Source organism: Astyanax mexicanus, chromosome 8 (assembly GCF_023375975.1).
Source record: "Astyanax mexicanus isolate ESR-SI-001 chromosome 8, AstMex3_surface, whole genome shotgun sequence".
NCBI lineage: Eukaryota > Metazoa > Chordata > Actinopteri > Characiformes > Acestrorhamphidae > Astyanax > Astyanax mexicanus.
In genome coordinates this window covers 55,673,298-55,696,026 of record NC_064415.1, presented here as the reverse complement: position 1 = coordinate 55,696,026, position 22,729 = coordinate 55,673,298, and the positions used below count along the sequence as shown (strand labels likewise).

At 39.5% G+C, this 22,729-nt stretch overlaps 1 protein-coding gene across 2 annotated transcripts in view; it reads right to left on the bottom strand.

The window, feature by feature from the left end:
• The window catches only part of dipk2aa (divergent protein kinase domain 2Aa), a 35,057-nt gene extending 14,531 nt beyond the window's left edge, over positions 1-20,526 (bottom strand). The window contains exons 1-3 of one of the 2 annotated variants that reach the window (XM_022677841.2): positions 20,293-20,526; positions 15,726-15,818; positions 9,711-10,614 (exon numbers count right to left, since the gene is read on the bottom strand). In XM_022677841.2, the coding sequence (XP_022533562.1) occupies positions 9,711-10,364 (654 nt within the window). In that variant the 5' untranslated portion in view covers positions 10,365-10,614; positions 15,726-15,818; positions 20,293-20,526. The remainder of the gene's footprint in view (positions 1-9,710; positions 10,615-15,725; positions 15,819-20,292) is intronic. The other variant, XM_007250675.3, reaches the window with a different exon arrangement.
• Positions 20,527-22,729: the final 2,203 nt, after the last annotated feature.

The window sequence follows — 22,729 nt, the reverse complement described above, 5'->3', positions numbered from 1 at the left end:
GAGCGTGTTATTTAATTCAAAAACTGTGTAAAAAAAATAAACCCGTCACGAAAAAAGCCAAGGCCTTCAAAGTCAAAAACAGCGTAGAGCTTCAGAGCTCGAGAGCTTGAGAGTTCTGCTCTTCGAGAAGGTTAAAAGCATGTTGTTTGCAAAACCTGTTCTCCTGGAAGGGCCAATCTGAGCTTGTTCCAGTTCAGAGTTTGTAAAAGCAGCTCTGCACAAAGAGCGTGCACCGCTCAACAGAGGCAACAGCACAACAAGGGGAAAGAAACGTGGAGAGGAAAACAAGAGTCGAGATCCAGCACTATTATTTATCTCAGCTTGATACTGAACTGTTCTGCTACTTTACACAAAATCTGCGAGAGGAAACTTAAAGTAGTAGTAAGTGGATTTAAGGTGATTTAAGGTAATTTAGCCTCCTAAGACCCAAACTCTTGCATGGCATTAGGGCTGAAATATATTGAAAAAAAATGTACATTGCAAATCTTTTTTTCAATGATCTATATTGCGATATCAAAAAATGCAGGGTTCCCCTCACGCTCCCCCTCGCGCTTCTCAGGCAGCAGCAGCCTCTCACTCACACAGACACAAAGACAGCGCTGTGTATCTTCTTCTTGTGTCTTATAATATAATATTCAAATTTTCTGAGACACTGTTTTTTGAGTTTTCATTGGCTGTGTGCCATAATCAACAGTAAAATAAATAAAATAGATTGCTTACAATAGATCACTCTGTGTATTACATCTATAATATATATCACACATTTTCACATTTTAAAATGAATTACTGAAATAAAGTAACTTTTCATTTATTCTATTTTTTTTTTAAGATGCACTAGTATATCACAGAAATACACACAGATAATTATACATACATACAAAGAGGGACAAAAAGGGGAAGTGACAATTTCAACATATCAACTTATTTTTACTGGTTTTAACGACGTTTTCTATCATTAAACCCAGAAATAAAAGCTCACGATTTAACAGTAAACTTGCTTGGATTGTGTAATAAATTGTGCTATTGAACCCAGCATTGCCTGGTAAACTTCTGCAACTTCTCAGTCCATTAAATTGCTGTAGAAGTTTTTATCTGGTGGCGTGCAAGAATTTCATCAAGCAGCTCACAGACATCCACCACTTACAGCACAAACCACTTCCTCCACCGCTGAGCCGAGACTGCAGCGAGCGCACGCGCGCGTGACCTTCAGAGCCATATTAAAGCATTTATGAGACGTAAACAAAGCTCACGCAAGGTGTTCATCACTCTAAAACCCTGCATTCAGCCTTACTTCCAATATTTATCACATCCGGGGAGGACGGGAGAGCGAGCTGAAGGAGGCGAGGGTCACTATGGTGGTACAAATCAGGCAAAAAAAAAAAATGAAAAACAAGAAAATTGAAGTCCATTAGGAGATGATATGAAGTTTTAACATTCAGAGCCTGAGCTTGTGTCGATTTATTTAGGTATGCAGAAATATTCAGCACATTAATGCTGCTGAGGATTTGCTGAAATATCATCAAAGAGAGGTTTTAGCTCTGTAGAGCAGCTCTGGATTCTGGTTCCAGAGATTTATTAGATGTTTGTATAGCAACTTTTTAAATAATTTGGTCTTTTCATCCACTAGATCAGGGGTGTCCAAACTTTTTTTTGTTGGGGGCCAGAAGGAGAAATATATTTGAAATCACGGGCCAAAGACTCTATAATAAAACAATACTGAATAATGAAATATACCACTTTGAATAATACATTTTCCTGATTATTTCATTTACACACCATTTTACTTAACTTACTATCTTTATCTATCTTTGACAGTGTTGTGTAAACTAAGATTTTTCAAATTGATGTTTAATTTCATGATGTCTCTTAATATTAAACTCCTTAATTACGGCAAATTTTAGACTCTTTGGCCTGTTTTTTCTGAGCTAGAAATGCGCACTCTCTCCACTTTTAGACTCTTTGGCCCGTTTTTCTGCACTACAACTGGGCACCCTCTCTACTTTTAGACTCTTTGGATAATTTTTTTCTGCGCTAGAAATGCGCACTCTCTCCGCTTTTAGACTCTTTGGCCTGTTTTTCTGCGCTAGAAACTCGCACTCTCTCCGCTTTTAGACTCTTTGGCCTGTTTTTCTGCGCTAGAAACACGCACTCTCTCCGCTTTTAGACTCTTTGGCCCGTTTCTGACACCTAGCGTTCAAACTTTGAATCTCATATTATAAAAACCTGCTTAACAGCGGGCCAACTTTCATTCTATTTCTAAAATACCTCGCGGGCCGCTCCAAAAAAGGAAACGGGCCGCAAATGACCCACAGGCCGTAGTTTGGAAACCACTGCACTAGGTGCTCGACGACTCCGGCTCCACGGTTTATAAGGTTCTAGTTTTAGGGGAACTAAAAACAAGAAGACCCTGTGCATCAGTCAAGTCAAGTCAAGTCAAGTCAAGTCAAGTCAAGTAGTTTTATTGTCAATACTGCATATGTACAGGACATACAGAGAATTGAAATGACGTTACTCTCCTTCCCAATTTTACAGCAAGTACAGATAATAGATATAATAAAGGAGAATGGGAGACACTATGTGTACAATACAGCAGGGACACAAATAGACATACATGAGACAAAAACAAGGTGCAGTGGTGTGGGGGAGGAATAGATATATAAATATAAGTAAATAAGACAATAGTGCAATATTGATGGTGATTGAGATGGAATGACAGTAAAATAGTAAATAACAGTAGTGCAAATACGGTATATGGTATATAGCTTAAGGCTGGTAAAGTGAATGGGTGCGTAAGTCCTTAAAGTTCACAGTTTAATTAAGTGGAATTAAAGTGCGTATAGACAGTGCAAGTATATCAGTAGTGCAGGTGTTGTGTAGTGCAAGTCCGTTTGGAAGGGACCAGTACTTTGTGCATTGTAGTGCAGAGTTTCAGTACTTTATTAGTGGGGGGGTCAGGATGCTGAGTGAGTGTGTGCTGGGGGCAGGATTGGGATGGGGGCACAGCACAGCAAGCTGGGGAGAAACAGGAGGAGGGAGGAGAAATTCTTATTTCTAACCACAGTGGAAACTTTAACCTCGCCAGCCGTGAAGCTCATGTTCATGTGTGTGTGTATATGTGCAGGAGTGTGTGCATGCCAAATTACCGTGCGTGGGCGGGTTTCAGGTGAAAGGTTGGAGGGAATAAAAGTGCAGTGAAAGCTCTCACGCCCTCAGAGCCCAGTTTACTAATGTTGAATCAACCTCATCATACAGCAAATACTGGAGTTACTGCTTCTGCTGAGCGAACGGTCATATTAAAAGATCAGTTCATCCAGATCTACATGTGTGTGTCTTTAAATGACTGGTCAGAGCCTGCATTTTAAATCATAAATCTTTATGGTGTATCGAGTCTCTCAGGAACGAGTTGGAACGAGTCAGGGCAGAGTCTTTAAAAAACGAGTCAGAGCAGAGTCTCTGAGGAGTCTTAGCTTTTAGTTACCCTTTAATATAATTTGAAAATTAGTGAAATACACCCACGAATCAGAGCAGAGTCTCTGAGGAACAAATCAGAACAGAGTCTCTGATGAACGAATCAGAGCAGAGTCTCTGGAGAACGAGTCAGAGCAGAGTCTCTGGGGAGTCTTAGCTTTTAGTTACCCTTTAATATAATTTGAAAATTAGTGAAGTACACCCACGAGTCAGAGCAGAGTCTCTGAGGAAGGAGTTCGAGCCAAGTCCCAGAGGAATGAGTCAAGAGCCGAGTCCCTGAGGAACGAGTCAGAGCAGAGTCTCTGAGCAGTCTCAGCCTTTAGTTACCCTTTAATATCATTTGAAAATGAGTGAAATACACCCACGAATCAGAGCAGAGTCTCTGAGGAACAAATCAGAACAGAGTCTCTGATGAACGAATCAGAGCAGAGTCTCTGATGAACGAATCAGAGCAGAGTCTCTGGGGAACGTGTCAGAGCCGAGTCTCAGAGGTACAAGTCAGAGCAGAGAGTCTCTGAGGAACAAGTCAAAAGCAGAGTCTCTGAGGAACAAGTCAAAAGCAGAGTCTCTGAGGTAGGAGTCAGAGCCGAGTCTCGGAGGTAGGAGTCAGAGCCGAGTCTCGGAGGTAGAAGTCAGAGCCGAGTCTCTGAGGAACGAGTCAGAGCCGAGTCTCTGAGGAACGAGTCAGAGCCGAGTCTCTGAGGAACGAGTCAGAGCCGAGTCTCTGAGGAACAAGTCTAGAGCCGAGTCTCTGAGGAACGAGTCTAGAGCCGAGTCTCTGAGGAACGAGTCTAGAGCCGAGTCTCTGAGGAACGAGTCTAGAGCCGAGTCTCTGAGGAACGAGTCAAGAGCAGAGTCTCAAAGGTAAGAGTCACAGCCGAGTGTCTAAGAAACAGGTCAGAGCTTTCTAAGTCACAATTCTTTATGGTGTATTGAGTAAGCTGGGTTGCGAGTCAGAGCATAGAGTCTTTAAGGAACAAGTCAAAACCAAGAAAGAGCAGACTCTCAAAGAAGAGTCTTTAAGGAATGGGTCAAAGCAGAGTCTCTGAAGGACGAATCAGAGTCGAGTCTCTGAGGAACGAGTCAGAGCAGGGTCTCTGAGGAGTCTCAGAGTTTAGTTACCCTTAAATATAATTTAAAAATGAGTGAAATACACCCAGAACAATGTGCTTTATAACAAGTACTTTCTTGTTAAATATAAACACTGCAGAAACTCCTTCCTATATTTGAGGTCTTCACTAACAACCATATAATGGGTGGGTGAGTCTAAAATCTTGACAGGTAGCTCGTAAGCGAGGTGGTTAACAGTTCCTCTCTCCCGCTGGGTCAGCAGGCTTAAAAATAGCTGCTTCGTCTGAGACGAAGTGCGCGATTGCAAATGCTGTAGAACTCCAAACAAATGGCTCCTTTCCAGCTTCACCATATGGAAAATATGCATGCAAGAGCACATCAGCTGAAGATTGCTGATAAAACTACAGCAACCGGACTCCTGTCGGCTCGGGGAGTGTTTAGGAAGGTGCCCATGGCATCACAACATCGTCAGATCCTCAGTGTCAGGTGAAAGAGGTTGCGTGCTACATTAGAGCCGTGATGGACACGACCCCTGGGGTGCCGCCTGTGCTATTCTCAGCCTTGCTGAGCAGATGGGCCACACTCTCAATAGAGCAAGAAAGGCACAAGTAATGCAGACACAAAGTCAAAGCCAGAGGCCTTTTCCAGGGGACGCGTACGCCGAGCTGCGTACGCTGTAAAGCCTGAAACAGGGAAACAAATCGTGCTCTTAACCTTTTTCTTGGGACGAGTCCAAGTCAGGAGTATGAAGGTGAAATCTGAGTCAAGCCACATGATTCCTTATGTGTTTCTTTATAGTCTGGATGACTTCAGTATGCATTTAAAATATAGGGAAATAAAATTAAACATAAAATGAGACGGAGTGTCCAAAACACTGAATTAAAAAAAACAATATTTGAAGAATACACTACTGCAACAAAATTAAAAATTTATTTTATTAATGCACACGATCAGTATGATATGGCACTCTCCTAACTAAGACATTTAAAAATAAAATACAAGAACTTTATCAGATTTGTAACAAAAGTCAATGATCTAGAATGTCATGATTCTAATAATACTAATAATACACTCCAAATATCTCCATATATCCAGGATTAAAGTAAAATAAATGATACTGGACAGATATAATCTGTCTCTAGTATAAACAGCTCTGGAAAAAAAATGAATAAGTAAGTAAGATTCCACTGAATTTTCACACCAGGAGTAAAGGCATAAAGCTATCCAAAAGCAGTGTGTAACACTGGTGGAGGAGGAGAGCATGCCAAAATGCATGAAAAAAAAAAAAAAACTGTGATTAAAAACCACCAGGGTTATTCCACCAAATATGTCTGGTTTCTCTTAAAACTCTTAAAACTTTATGAATATGAACTTTTTTCTGTTTCTATTTCTCATTTTCTGCAAAAAATGCTCTAAATGAGAATATTTTTATTTGGATTTTGGGAGAAATGTTGTCCGTAGTTTATAGAATAAAACAACTATGTTCATTTCACTCAAACACATACCTATAAATTGTAACAGTGTTTATTTTTTTCTTTTGCTAAAAACAGTAAAATAAATAAATAAATAAATAAATAAATACCCCGATGTGATAATTAGGGGTGGGTGATATGGAACAATATTTCAGGGTACAATATCATTCATGATATTTTAAAATGTTGGGGATATTATCTTGTATGATAATATTGTGATATTATTTTGGGGACGTATCGCCTACTGCTAGTTGGCAGAAACATTTGAATCAGGTTAATTTGTGGTTAATTCTTAAACCCAACATGTAACACGAGCACGACTCGATCCCGACCTTTAGCTTGAAGCAAGTAGTTATCACCATGAACGCCTGCTATCATCCTTCCAGCCTCAGACCACATCAAACTGCTGAGTAATCTCAAACATGCTCGTGTGGTTTCTGGCACTCGAGACCGAGACTGGTGGATGAAGTTCAGGCTTCGAGACGCTCACAGGAACCTTTTTAGCTCTGAGACTTACTCACGCCTGTAGTTATTTATAGAGAGGAATATATAATTATTCCTATTTGAATTTTTAAGCTGCTTTTAGCAATCTGCTCGCTTTCTTCAGCAATCTGCTCTTCACCAGATCCACAAGAGCACGTCCCCCTGAGCGAAGGCTCCCGGCCCCTCGCTCTGAACGACTCCGCTATTACGGGACAGCAAATTGTTTTCCTACCGCTCAGCTAAAAATACCCCGACCACAATCGCTGGAAACGAGCAGCCTGGGACCCGAGCTGCGGGGAGGGGGTGGGACTCACTGCCTCATGTCAACGTCAAGACCTGATGGTGCAAGTGGCAGAACTCTGAGGGGGCGGCAAAATGACGGGCTGTTGGATTTCTTCATCTGGATCTGCAGCCGTCACAATCTGGAAGCTGCAGTCCCAGTTAAAAGTGGGAGGGTTCCTGAAGGCAACAGCAGAGTCGTGGTAAACTGGAATCTCTGGCTTTTCTTAGCTGCAGGGTGGATGATAAATGATTCAAAGCGTGCTGAGAGACACACGCCCGTTAGCTTGGGCAGCGTGTTTTTGTTTTTGACGAGGAAAGAGCAAAGAAAAAAAAAAGAGGGATAGAGGGAAGGAGGGAGGAAGACCTGTCACGATAATTATGTTATTGACTGTTATATTCCTGCAAGATATATCGATTTAGCATCAGCATTGCAGGATGTGCAATGTCACTTAAGGCAATTACGTCAAGGCAAAACACGTCATGTTGCAAATGTTTTAATTCTTGACAGAAGAAATACAGTAGATACACAGCACCGTCTCTGTGTCCCTGTGAGTGACAGGCTGCTGCTGCCTGAGAAGAGTGAGAAGGGGGGGCGTCATGGACCCTGCATTGTTTAATATCACAAAATATATAGCCAAAAAAAAAATGCAATTTTGCATCCATAGCCACTAATATAAAGGATAAAAACTGGAACTGGAAAATAAAAATGTTTAAATGTTTCGACATAAAAAAAAAAATCGAATACAGTAAACTCTATAGAGTTTGTGTGCCAAGTCCTGCTGGAAAATGAAATCCGCATCTCTATAAAAGTTGTCAGTAGCAGAGGGAAGCATGAAAGTTCTCCAAACCATCACTGATTGGTGGAAACTTCACACTAGACCTCAAACTTTTTGGACTGTGTGTCTCTCCACTCTTCTTCCAGACTCTGCTCCCTTGATTTACAAATAAAATGTCATATTTACTGATGATCAGTGATGGTTTGAAGAGCCATGTTTCATCTGCTGGTGTTGATCCAGTTCAAGTGTTATAGCAAGTCTAAAGTCAGTGCAGTGTTTTTTTTTTCCTTTTTTTTTTTCAGAATATTTTACAGCACTTTTTACATGCTTCCTTCGCTGACTAACTTTTATGGAGATGCGGATTTTATTTTCCAGCAGGACAGCAAAGTATCAATTGGTCTTTTCTTACAATTTTCTTTTTTTGGGGGGTTTCATTGGCTGTAAACCATACTCATCAACAACAACAAAAAAAATAAACGTTTAAAATAGATCACTCTGTGTGATCTATTTTTCTACATAATCATCTATATTATTGTATATTTTATTTTTTATATACACTAGTAGTTATCGTGTCAGGCCTAGAAGAAGGAATCCTGTAGATCAGGGATAATCTCATCAATGCACTAAAAGTCAACTCATTAGAGTCTTCCAGTGCAAGGCAATGACATCTCATTATGCTTATGGAATTGACACAGGTTGCAGGGCAAAGGGCCGGATTGTACAAAGCTAATTAAATTTTATGGATCATTCTCCACAGAGGGCTGCGGCCGCCTTCATCGGCCAGAATGCTTGAGGTGTTGGAGGCAGAGTGAATAATGGGAGGTCAGAGAACATATTGGCTGGCCTCACTGAGATGTCCTTATGTTTGTCTAGTCCTTTGACAACTGGGGTCAATCACAAAAGAAATTGAAATGGATTAGCCAGCTTAAAAAAAAAAGCTGCCCTGACAAGAAACACCCATGGATTTCAACAAACACTGAAGATGCACACTGCATGAAGAAGTGGAGCTAGACTTCCAAATAAGCCCATCTCCAGCTCATCCCCTGAATAAGATACTACACGTTCATGATTTATGCCTGAAGAAATCCTTTAGGACATCCCAGGCATTTGCCCCAACCAAGCAAAACCACTTGCACTCACTGAACATCTATTATTCAGGATGCATGCAGGAAAAAAAAACAACTCATGTACATAAAGATGCACCCAGTCAATCCATCCCATTTCCAGGAATTAACTGGGTGCAGTGCTGGGGAAGCTTTGAGTTTCATCACAAAAAGAAAGGGAAAGAAAAAGACTTAGTGGGAATAGATAAAGAGAGAACAACTAAAGATAAGATAATGAGGTAATATTAAATATAGGCCTGTCAAAAGAACTACATTATCGACTTATCGTTCAATAAATGGACATGACCTCAATCATTTTAATAATCGTGATATCGATTTTTTGCACTTTTTGCACTTACAAAACGCACCTACATATATTGTGACTGAGGGCGTGGCCATCGGGACCCGGTAGTGCAGAATGCCCTCCAGCATGTCGCTTGAGTGAAGGCTGAGGCAGGGTCTTTATGCCGGTCCAACGCAGGCCAGCTGGGACCAACAGGGGCTGCACGTCATGGTGTGGGGCAGACCCACGGATTCCCTGCCTATAATTCCCTGGTATAATTCCTTTGTTATGATATTAAGTAATCATCATTATGCTAGTGCCATTTAATGGTCTTGAAATGCCAACAATATTGTTTATCGGCATAATTTCTGGGGCAACATACTGTTCTTAAAACATTGTTATCGTGACAGGCCTAGTTAAAAGTTAATTATCTACTAGGGGTGTAAGAAGATCTATCGAAGATATATAAAATTACCGCAGTGTATTGGGCTTTCCAATACCGTACTGCTTCTCAAAAACATAGTATTGATTTGATTGATTGAATGATGGCAGACAAAAATACTTTTTCTTTACTCAGATTTAATAAATATGAAAAAATCTGATACATATTGTATCGTCAGGTTCTTGCCAATAAGCAGCCCATTATCTACAGGCCTAACCCAAACCTGCTCAACCCAACCCAACCCAACCCAACCCAACATGTTCCAACCCAACCCCAAGCCAATCACTAAAAGCAAACACTGCCAAAAAGCCAAATTAACAGCACACATACCTGCAGCACCAGAGGCTCGGGGTTAAACGCCAACGTCATCAGTAGCTGCATCCTCTCAGTGTCCTTCAGGTTCTTCAAAAGGAAGCTTCCAGAGTCCTTGGTCTCGGCGTACCTCCTAACCACCCTGTCCAGAAGTCTCTGGGAGGGGCAGTGCACCAGGTCCGACCAGCCCTCCACCACCTCCGGAGTTAGCAACCGTACGTCGCCGTTGAGTCGAGCGAACTCGGTTTTGTACATGCCCTGAATGAGGTCACAGCGAGGCCTTCCTGTAGCTCTTTTGCATATCTTCTGATCAATCTCTGCAAGTTCCTGGTTGGAGCCGAGGCGTTTGAGCACCACCCGCCGCGTGCCCTCCCGCGGCTCTCCGTACTGTGCGAAGTAGACGTTTTTCACGTTGAAGAAGTCCAGGAAGCGCAGCCGCCCCCAGGTCTCAAACGTGACCTGACCGTTCATGAACTTGCGGCACCAGCTGGTCCCAAAACAGGCCGGGCACTTGTTAAGGCCGATGAAGCGTCGGTCCACGAGCTCGTTCCTCTGAAAGGAGGCTAAGAGGTTGTGGGTGTTCATGAGCAGGATGATGAACAGGGCCACCAGGAACAGGAACTTTCCGCACCGGTAGACGCGGGCAAACTTCAGCGAAACTAAGCGCAACATGCTGCTGACACGCTGTGACACAAGGATGATCAGCACGCTTCGGTCTTCCTCAATGCCACCGTCTCATCCTTGTTATCTGCTTCATCGTGATTAGCGATTGGGTCAACTAGAGCAGCAATCCATGCTGAGAGTGAAGCTGTCGGTCAGTGTCGTCCGGCTCAGGAACCACTGTCCCCATGATTGAGGCCAAGACTCCCAAGATTTAATTCAAGTTTTTGCATCAACTTTCCTTCCTAGGGGTCAGAATCACCTTGAGAAGAGAGGAAAACACAAATTAGTACTCACCAAAATAAACAAGTTTCAGGGGAGAAATCTGTCTACATTACTGTTCTATTACCTTTGTTAGTTTGTTCCTTACTATTGTAGCATAAATTGCGGTTTATAATCTGTTGCACCTTATAGTCCGTAAAATACAGTGTGACTATTATTCATGCCTAAAGAAAACCCTTCAGGCCATGCAGGCGTTTGCCTCGGCCCCGAGCAGCTCTAAGTGCGCACACCATCAAAGCGTCTTTAAGGTCTTTGTCAGCAGCATCTCTCATTTGACAGAATGGATGGCTAAGCAGGAACGAGATGGAGCCCATTAAGGGGGAATTAGGCTACATCCATCTAAATGAAAAAAGCTGTGACAAATGACTGATAATAGTATAAGCGGGTCTGCTGAAAGTACAAGGATTTGGAGACCCAGACAAACGCCTAATAGCCCTCATTTGCAAGGGAAAGTGATCCATCAGATGAATCTCAGCAGAAAGAGTTGACCTCATGAAATCTGTGACCTTAACATTTAATGTGGGGAAAAAGGAGGTTATGAATACACATATGTTGTTGCTATAGATACTGGATTTATGGATTGTTAAGTTCTTAAATAGTCTAATTAACTAAAAATAGTAAAAATTAAAACAATATCATACCTTTAAGGAAAATATATACTGTATTATTTTAGGACTGTCTAAAGAATACCAATAATAAACAGGAAATTCAAACATCATTCTTTTACACCAACTGGCTGTACAAATTCTTCTGACCAATCACAGATAAAAAGATCTGAGGTCCGCAAATTCTGCTCTATGAACTTTGGATTCCTACTGGTTCTGATGCAAATACAGGGTAATCTGGAGAAAAATAAAGCGTTGAACAAAGTAGAGGATAACCTGATAATTAGCTTGTTAGCATGCAAACAAAAGAAGTGAAGAACTGACAGTTTACTTGCTGCCTAACACTACATTCATATTTCCTATTGGAGGATGCAACAAATGGATTTAAGATTTTCTCAACTTTATACAAATTAGCAGGAGTAAACAACGAGGTAACAGCATGGTCTCCATCCACATGGTTGGGCACGTGCTTGTAAACGCATGTGCTGAAAGCTGTGCACCTCAGTCCAGCACAGTTTTGCTGTGCAGATATTTCCAGTTACAACTGAATTCATGCTTTTAATCCCAGAAAAACAAACACTTTTATTTACCTTTTAAAAAGCTATTTAAATACCTGATTAAAGGGCTGATTACTGTCGTTTGCTGTTTTCTTCGGGTTTTGAGTTGAGCTCAGCCTGACTCAGCTCTTCATCGAGAGAAAGCATGCAAGTGGGGGCGGGGCTGGTGATGTCATGGGGCCTGTATTGTTTAATTTTGTAATATATATATATATCGTGGAAAAAAAGAATGTACAAAAAAATGTACATTTTTTCCCAATATCCTGCAACCCTAGCATCTATCTGTGTGGTCGGTTTGCATGCTAGCAAGCTACCTATTTGCACGCTTCATTTTCCTCAAAAATTGCTCTGTATTTGAGCAAAAATGCATCATATAAACCAGGAAAAGCTGAAACAGCGGTTATATAATCAAATGTGCTACGTTCAGATCCTCCCTGATGGGGATGTGAATGAAGTACGGTAGGAATCAAAAGTTCACAGAGCAGAAGGAGGGGACTTCTGACCCCTCTGTCTGTGATTGGTTCGAACAATTTGTTTGACCAATCAGTTTAGAATATTGCCTATTATTATTAATGTGTATAAACGCAGGGTAAAATCTGTATATCCACTCTTTTACTTCTGCCACAGTAGATGAAGACAATTTAATTTACTTTAGCTGCCTACTGTTACTATGGCTATGGCTGTGAATATTTTAACAATATTATAATTAGAAATAACTTGAAATACATGACAGCTCAATAGTTAAGATAAAAAAGAGGAAAACACCACACATAGCATCTAAAAGCACTCATTATATTAAATGCAGAAGATCGTCCACAATTAAAAAGCCGTTTATACAAAGTTTCCCCTTTAAACCCTACAAACAGCGAGAGGCGAGGAAATTAGTGGGCGCTTTAACAGCGCTCTTAATCACTCAGCCTCCTTTTATTTGAAGTCTTTAATGAATTCAGCTGAGTCAACGCATAAATGGACCCAGCCAATCTCATTTGTATGATCCTTCAAAATTAAATTTAATTGGGTGCAATAATTAGGAAGATAACGCGAAACCCCAAGGATATTAGGATGTGTTCCAGGAGCAGTTTGATAAGGCCGGACAATGGCGTACATATCTCGCTCTTGTCCTGACTTCATTGACAAGGAAATTAATTGCTTTTAAAAAACGATAGCGAATTCTTTTGTTCTCTGTTCGTAACCATTTACACTCACCTCGAAAAGACTTTAAACGTCTACAGAACAGTCCCACTCTCCAAGTTAATGAGCTACTTTATAATTGCTTTTCACCAATGACTCATCAGCCACTTCAGAACCTGCTTCAACCCCCCAACCGGTGTCACACACATCTCAACTTTACAGAAGATCTTCCAAAAAAAAAAAAAAAAAAAAAAACGCTACTGCACCCTTAAAAACTGAAGCTGTGTAAAGGGGTTTTGGCTCTCATCACGGATGCAGCAACAACCATTTTAACTTTTCATAATATAAACATAAAAAAAATCTAACTTTTCATTCTAACTCACTTAATTTTAAATGCTTCAAAGTTCCATACAATTTATTTTTCCAGTATTAAAAATATTTGTAATTGAGATCAGCTGAAGTACAGCGAGATTCAGTTTAGTTCTTCAACAGAATTAGCATTAGCTGCTAACTGCGCTAAGCACTAGCTTTTTGCCTGTCCACAGGGGATTATCAGTCTGTTAGCGGTTAGCCACCCTGGGTTAGCCACCCCTGGCTAGCACAGCTGGAGCAGTATTAGCATTAATCGCTAACCGTGTTAAGGGCATGTTCTTTGGCCATTCAGAGGTGAGTATTATCGGCCTGCTAGCGGTTAGCCATGAATGCTAATGCTCCAGCTTTAGTGGAATGTTTCCTGTAAATAAATGGAAGCACTTTACTCACCTAAATAAACAGTTTTCAGGAGAGAAATCTGTGTTGATTGACCTCCAGCACTCCAGCTTTAACCTGGCTGTTAGCATCACGGCTAACCCACTTTTTCTTTTATAAATAAATCCCACAGAATCCGCTGTATGGGTACGAGTCTGTGAAGACTCATACTGCTTCAACCATAGCACACATGCATGCTAACTGCACACAAATACATTATTATTTACCTATACATTAAGTAAATATTCCAATGTCTGATACCAACAAGTCTAGCTGTACACTTTAGGTCAGTTTCTCAGACAGTAATTAAGCATATTTTGTATGGAGATTTCCTTTGAAAGGAAAATATAGTCTAGAATTAGCCTTAATCCCTGTATGAGAAACAGAGATTATGAGAGACCCTCACTGTGTGAAAGAGACCGAAGTGTGCATCACTTCAGCTCATCTTCACATCTGACCAAATCTGTGTTGGGAAATTTGAATTTTGGCTGGTCGCTTCATTCAAGAACTATAAAAAAGGCATAGAATTAATATAGTTGGTTCCATAAAGAACTGTTTGTAAAGAAATGTCCTTAAAGAGCCCTCATTACATCCACTAAGACACCAAAAGTGGTAACTTCCATGTTAACGCTCAAAGCCTTTTTTAAAACACCTTTATTTTGAAGAGTGTAGAACAGAACAGGAGATACAGGCAGGCGAGCGACAGCATGCTCAAACATGCTAACTGTACACAAACCCAACCAAACCTTTCCCAGGTGTTACGTCAGGATTTCAGCGTCTAGAACTGTTCCTACAAAACCACAGAGCGCTTCACTACAGCCGGGGTGCACTTCCTCACATCTCACAGAGTCTGTGTTGGGTAACAAAGAATAATCTTCAAGTCTTAAAGCTCGAGTGAGTTTGAAAGGCATGTGATCAAAAAAAAAAGTATTAAATATTTCATTTTTGTTAAAAAAAAAAAAAAAAAAAAAAACTTTCAAAAGTGTTTAATATCCACCTGTGATGCTCTAATATATGTGCACTCTGAAAATACACACAAATATTATGGACATTTAATTATTGCCAGTGCTGGTATAAAAAAAATAAAATAAAAAATATAAAATAAAATAAGACAAGTGAACTGTTGCCACAGTCAAACACACGCAGTGGAAAAACACACTCTCTCACTCACACACACTTATACACAAACACACACACCGGAAGAAAAAGGCTAACTAAAAATCAGCACCATGTGGATATTGTGGATACCGCTTAAAATTAATGTGGGCTTCATTAAACACCGTCAACAACTATCAGTAAGTAATCCAGCTCAGAAAAAAAAGAGTTAGCACACTACAAGCTAGCCGAGGTCAGCTATTAGCATTGCAGCTAACCTGCTTAAACACTGCTTTGTGTATTAGCTAACACTCTTTTAGGCTTTATAACGCAGAACAAAAGAACTGTTTTTAAAACGTGGCACTATTCACACATTGTGTGACATATTGTGTCCTGATATTTGAGAGATGAATGATAATATCGGAATTATATCGATATCAGACGATTATTAATTTTTTGGGAACACTGGGATGCTGGAAAAAGAGCAAGTGACGTTGGTTGAACTGCTACAATTGGCAAACACTGACCAAAATATGTAAAAATTTATTTAAAAGTTACCTTTTATTGTTTGCATACAGTTGGTTGATAGGTAAAACGTAAAAGGTATTTAATGTTATATTTGTTTTTATTAAAGGTAAACCGGAGTGTCTAGAATCTCTGCTTTTAAGTTATAACATCTACAGATATATACACATGTATAATATGTGATAATCAGCATCAGCCCAGAATTCCCTGGATATCCTGCATTCCTAGATATTTATTTTTTTACTCATTTAATTATTAATTGCTCACTGAAATAAAAAGGAACAGCTCTTTAGTAAAGCAAGCAACCCAAAACCTCCAGACCAGGACTAAACGTTTCATAACAAGGACAGTGGTTTCTGGATGAGCTTAAAAATCTGAAGCCACAAGAACTTGCATAACTAAACGCTGACTTATGAAACTTCTGAACCCACCTTAGGTCGGCCGGGCAGACCGCTAATCACTGGAGCAGCTTAGCGTAGCGTAGCAGAGCATGATTCTGAAGTGCACTGCGTTAGCGATTCTTCCTACAAGAGATTTATGAGAGAGACAAGAAAGCCCAATAAAAAACACTTCACAAGACTCACGGTGGAGGAAGGGAAACTCAAGCACAAAACCTCTTTCTTTTGAACAAATTGGAAAGCTTTCTTCAGTAGCAGCACACAAAAGCCACGCTCCCCTTGTAGTAGATGTTCCGCTGCGAGGTAGAGAACAGACGAGCAGGACTTCTATCAAAGGTGCGAGACGTGTCTGTGGTGTTTAAAGCAGGGCTGTTTGGCAGATGGTGATGGCTTTCAGGAATGACTCATCGGTACAGGTTTCAGACACTCCAGACGAAGACTGGGCACCATGACGGAGAACAAAGCCTGAGCCCAAACTTTAAAAAGCTTAAAAAAGACTCGCTTCAACAATTTCATGCAGAAGATTCAGCACAGGAAAACTTTAGCAGCCAACATTTCCCTGTCTGCACTGCAAAATTCCAGTTCCACAAGCGCTGATGAATAAACGCTATGGAGCCCAAATGAAGACAGGAAATTCCAAAAGAAACCACACACACAAAAAAAAGAGCCGTCACTTATTACAGCACGGCACAAAGAAAAAGAGCCCCCGTGCACGACGAACGACTGCAGAACATGAATAAAACAACTCTGTAATGCGATTTCCAGAGTCATGCTCCCGTAAGAACCGTTCCGCTGTAGCGCATAAAGGACGGTGTTTTAAGTGGCTGAACATTTATTGCGCTTCACGTCGCCTGGGGTTGCGCGAGGCTCCTGTGGAGTTCGCACGGAAAATGAAAAACCACGCCTGCCGTGGTTATCGACTGCTCCAGTCAATAAGGCTTGATCACACAGACGTTCTGCTGCCAGAACAACAGTCAGCAGCCGGGAGAACAGACTATTCTCTGCAGCCGGAGCGTTTAGTCAGAAGAAGGCCTAACAATTAACAATTAACGTGCTCAATATATTACTTCAACTCTCAGTACACCAGTCTTCTGCTTTTTTCCCCTCACAAAGAAAGTGATTTATCAATTTCCTTCAGTACTTTCAGTTTACAAGTTCATCTACGCAAGTCCAAGCTGAGTCCCAACTCTCTAGGAGGGAGTCTGAGGTAAGAATCGAATAGCTGTGGCACAAGAGTCTGAGTCTCTGGGGTTTGAGATAGAGGCAAAGTCCTGAGTCTCTGGGGTTTGAGATAGAGGCAAAGTCCTGAGTCTCTGGGGTTTGAGACAAAGTTCTGAGTCTCAGGAGTTTGAAGCAAAGTCCTAAGTCTTAGGGGTTTAAAAATATCCTAAATTTGAGACAGAGTCTTAGGAGTCTAAGGCAGAGTCGCAGAGGTCTGAGACAGAGTTTTGAGAGTCTGAGACAGTCTTGGGGTCTGGGGGGTCTGAGACAGAGTCTTAGGGGTCTAATACTGGGTGGTGAGATTCTGACACTGAGTCTCGGAGGTCTGATACTGAGTCTTGAGAGTCTGAGACAGTCTTAAGGTCTGAAACAGGGTCTTGGGGTTCTGATACCGAGTCTTGGAAGTCTGAGACAGAGTCTTAAGTCTCAGGGGTCTTTAGAGGCTAATACAGAGTCTGGAGTCTCTAGGGTTTGAGTCCGAATTTCCTGATGCAAGTTTGAGTATAGCATTTTTGGATGAAACTCTTTAGTGTGTCTGGGATCCAAGTCGAGTCTCATATCTCTGCAGGTAGTGAACAACAGATGTTTATTATCCCTGTTTAACTGCATGTGGTGCAGCAAACATATAAATTCGTGAAATTGCAATTACAAAACTGTTAAAAATTGGGCTTTAATATTTGAAATAATGGGTGCCTGCTATAACTAGTGAAAGAAATCTTAGAAAACACTAAAATTGCAGAATACTTTAGAGTTCTGCTCTCATAACATTTGATTCCACTGTCCTACTAAATAGGGAAAAAAACCCAAATAAGAAATGTATTTTATTTCTAAAATAAATCACTGTCTGGAAAATCGACCCATAGTGTACACAGCACATAATGTTAAAAATGAGCATAGTATAGTATCAGTCTGATATTGGCAGAAAAAAATTGATGGAATATCTTATGTATCCCGAAACAACACATACTCACACTGTGTGATGGGAAGCTTTGAGTAGTTTGCACATGATCTTTAATTTTGATGTTCATCAAGAAACTTAAAACAGCTTATTTTAAACACAGCCGTTCATCAAACACTCAATATTTCTGTGTCTATAACATGCCATCATGGTGTCTTTTATCAACTGTATTCTACAGCATTTAAAAGTCTTAAAATTAAAGTGGACCCTTCCAGGAACATTTTAAGGTTTTGACAAGCAGTGCGCTCTACAGAAGTCACCAGAATTCCAGCAGAACCACCCCCCTTCCCCCCACAACCAACAACATCCAACACTCCTGACCCTGTCCACCAAACTCACCAAACACTGTCATTACTTAAAGCAAGTGTAGTATATTAAATAACCAGGTCAGAAGCTGTATGCACTGGAGAACACCAAGGTCTAACTCTCTAAATCATGACTCGCAAAGTTAATAATTATCAACAGTATCAGAGAAAAAATGCTCAGACTGGAGATTAAACTGCGAGACAGAGCAACAACACGAGTCATTTTAAGTTACAGTAGGTTAAAAACTATTCTTACAGTTTAATCTCTCCTTAAACAATACTTCTACAATACTTTCTATGTGCCTTTGATTTGGTTTAGGAGAAAAAGCTTCATTTTTTCAGTTCTGAACTCAAGAAACATACAGAAGCATTTTATAGAGTATCAATGAAGTTTTCACTGGCTAAGTATAACCGTTTTTTGGTATTTTACAGCAGTATTTAATATTTAAACCATATATAAGATAGTATTTAAAGCAGAACCCCTTACGAATTTTTCTTTTAAATTAAAAGCAATATTATTTTTGAGTGGGAAAGAGACTAAATATTGAATTTAATGGCATCTGTATGCTTCTGCGACCATCTCTGCAAATACAAATAAATAGTTTGTATCAAAAAATTAAAAGAACGGTTGGTAGGTACTGACCACTGCACAACAAAACCACTGACTGTTCACTTGCTGCCTAATATAGCTTATTCCAACTTTCCACATGTGCATCTATAGCCAGATATTCAGTGTTATTCACTTTGCTTCATGTATGTAAGTGTTCTACTGGTTATAAGTGATTAATGTACATGCATAGCCTTTAATAAAGACCAATTAAAAGATCCCTCTTTTAAAAGGCTGAATGAGGAATGATTTTAGAGAATAAGCCATGTCAAATTAAAATCTAAAATCTAATATCTTACACTGCGGTGAAGGAAAGGTCTGATAATATATTAAATTAAACACAAGTTTTCACCCGTAGTCAATCAATTAAAATGTCAGACACAACAAGGCGTGTTTGACATTTACTTATTTAGTGTTTCCTTTACAGCACTGAGAGCTATACACTCACGCACAGCTGCAAGTTAATGGAAGTCTAACCCCCCAGAAAGCTAGACCACTTTTATTACTTCTTGTACTTCTTGTACTAGTGTTATTAATAAAAACCCAGACACCAAACTCGTACTGCTTGCTCAGCTAATTTACATTAGATTAAACTGTAACAACAGTGTTGAAAAAGCATTTACATATTCAAATATACAAATTATTTCAGGGCTTCCTCACACACACCACATGTTTAAAATAAGACTTTTATCTTTAATCTTACAGAAATCTTAAAACTAGCCCACAAAGTAGAAAAGGATCTGGGGGAAAGGTAAAAGAAAAAAAATATTTAATGCTTTAAAAGAAAGTAAGCTATTTTAATCTAAAATGTCAGCGTTTAGACAATAACAGAACATTTTAGACTGACACTAAAAGATTTTAGATTAGAAAAGGAGATTTTAGACTGAAACTAAGATATTTATGACTATAAAAGGAGATTTTAGACTGAAACTAAGATATTTTAGACTGAAACTAGGAGATTTTAGACTATAAAATGATATTTTAGACTGAAACGAAGATATTGAAAATTATAAAATATTTTAGACTGAAACCAACAGATTTATGACTGAAACTAAGATATTTTACACTGAAACTAAGATATTTAAGACTGAAACTAGGATATTTAAGACTATACAAGAGATTTCAGACAAAACCAAGAGATTTTTGACTGAAAATATGAGATTTAAGACTATAAAGTAAGACTTTAGCCTAAAACTAATAGATTTAAGACTATAAAAGGAGATTTTAGACTGAAACTAAGATATTTTAGACTGAAACTAAGAGGCTTAAGACTATAAAATGATATTTGAGACTAAAACTAGGACATTTTAGACTATAAAAGGAGATTTTAGACTGGAACTAAGAGATTTTAACTGATACCGAGCTTATTCTTAAGCTTTTGACTGCTAAAGTACTGAAGCTAAAGCCCTAAAAACGTCTATATAGGTACTATAAACATCCTAAACAACATAAAAACCGCTTTAAAGTAGGAATTAAAGCGTTAAATTAGAGAAATAAACGAATACAAACCAGAATAGAATCCAAAAACAGCGAGAAGAACTCAGCCCGAACAACACATTCTCATTTTCTCTCTCTCTTTTTCTCTCTCTCTCCTGTAGTATTTGCTCCTCCGCGGTTCTCTTCCCTCTCTTTCTTCCTCTGTTTGTGTTTAATCCGAGTTCACTCTCTCGCTCCGCTCGAACACACCAATCTAATCTCCACACTCCTCTGAACCACCGCCGCCTTTACGACCCCTTCGGTGCCTTTACGTTTGCCGCTCGTTACTAGGTGACGGAGCTTTGGCTCCGCCTTATTTTTTTTAAATAAAAACGCCCCCGATTATAAGCCCCGCCCACGTGGGGGTTTATTTCACAGTTTATTATAAACGGAGGAAATGGGAAATGTCTTGTTATAATATTTGAAAACGAATTGTGCAGCGCAGTTTTATATATCATCTATTTTAAATGTAAATGTAAATGTAATTTACATATAAAATGACTCTATAATAAACATTTTAAATAAATAAGATATTAACTCAATATCAACATATTAACTAAACATGTAATCTAATTTATGTTTTACGTATAATACCCCCCCAAAAAAAACAAGGTGCTTTACTTCTCACAGAACCTTTAAAATCTGTGTAAAGCTCTTTACAGCACTCTGTCCTTCACCTCAACTCAAGAGTGAATTTAAGAGTGTAAATTCAGAGCCACATTTATTTAAAACATTTAAATGAACGTCCCCCAAACACCCCCCCAAAGGTGCAATGCAACCAAATAAGGTTTAATCAATGTTATTTAATTAATGCTAGCAGGGATGTTTAAAATTAGGCATATTCAATAAAATCAGTTATACAAAACTGACATAACTAACTGAATATTTATTTGTCTCTGGATGAAAATAATAATAGGAAAAAAGTGTGAACAGAATGTACAAGTGCAGATTGCATCCATTTCCAGATACCAATGTACACTAATATTTCTTAATTATATACACACATTTCTGTTTGATAAATAGGCAAATTACAATATAGTTTATCTATGTAAACTTTAACGATATTTGACTATAAAAATCTTAATTATTATTTTAAATTAACACTAAGCACACCGACACGCTGCCGCTGCTTCTCTCTGTATTTTGGCGGCCTCTAGCGGCCGCGGCTGTTCGGTGCACATTTTCTTTGTACTGTTAATAAAAGTGCCAGATCTAAAAAGCAGGTAAACTGTGATTAAAAAACAGGGTTATTCTAACAAATATTGATTTCTGAACTCTTAAAACTTTATAAATATGACCTTTTTTTGCATTATTTATAGTCTGAAAGCTCTGCATCTTTTTTGTTATTTTAGCGAATAAATGTTCTTAATGACATTATTTTTATTTGTAATTTGGGAGAAATGTTGTCCGTAGTTTATAGAATAAACAAATGTTAATTTTATTTAAACATATATTCAAACATCCAGAGCTGTATGAAGCAGATAAATCAGGTAAAGCTATTGTCAAGGTACTTTTGTTCATATTTTGTACTATCTGATCTCATCTACGCCCTCCTAACCCTGACCATAAACAGCACAATAAAACCACTAATGCAGTCTGAGACGCTGAGGGCCCCCGCTGCCGGGGCCCGCAGAGGACAGTGTGAGGCTATTAGTGGGGTCTTAGTGTCTGAGGCTCCGGGCATTAGGCTGATGGTGCAGATGAACACGGGCAGGAGTGATGAGGATATCATCACATTATAGAGGCCATTAGGACAGACAGGCATGAGGGAGCAGAGTCCATTACAGCAGTGCACTCAGACACACACACACACACACACAGTTTCACTCACTGGCCACTTTATTATAAACAGATATCCTGTGAATTTTCTGATCTTCTAATCTGTTAAAGGTCTCATTCCATCGTTTTTTAATTCATTTTAGTTCATGCTTCAGTTAACTGAATTAGTGGTCTCTGAAGAAAGACAGGATTTCGGCCCTTGCTCATGAATATTCATACATGCAAACATATCGCCTCTGATTGGCTAACAGCACCCACAGTCAATTGTACAGCTCTACGTTTCTTTTCAGCTAAAAAACGATACTAAACTCTTACCTCAGACTTGGTGATTCGGTGCTTGGGCAGTTTCACCATGTTGAAGCCCCAGAATCTGCTCTATATCATAAAATCCGACACAAGTTGTGCTACCTTGTCAAACCGTGCTTCCCTTGTGTATATTAAAAGTCTTGGTAAAACGCAGAATCAACCAGAGATCCGATTAAAACCTATAGTTACTTACATAGTATAGGTCAGATAGGAGCTAACAGCTCTAGGAACAGCATGGCAGTTCATTCCTGTGTTATTTGTGCGAATAACACATAAGTGTTTATATGCTTACCCAATAATTCAGAGCTAAGGAACAATTAGTTAGAATTTGTCTATGGAGGAAAAACACCACCAGCCATGTTCAATTGAGATAGGTAGGTGTTTA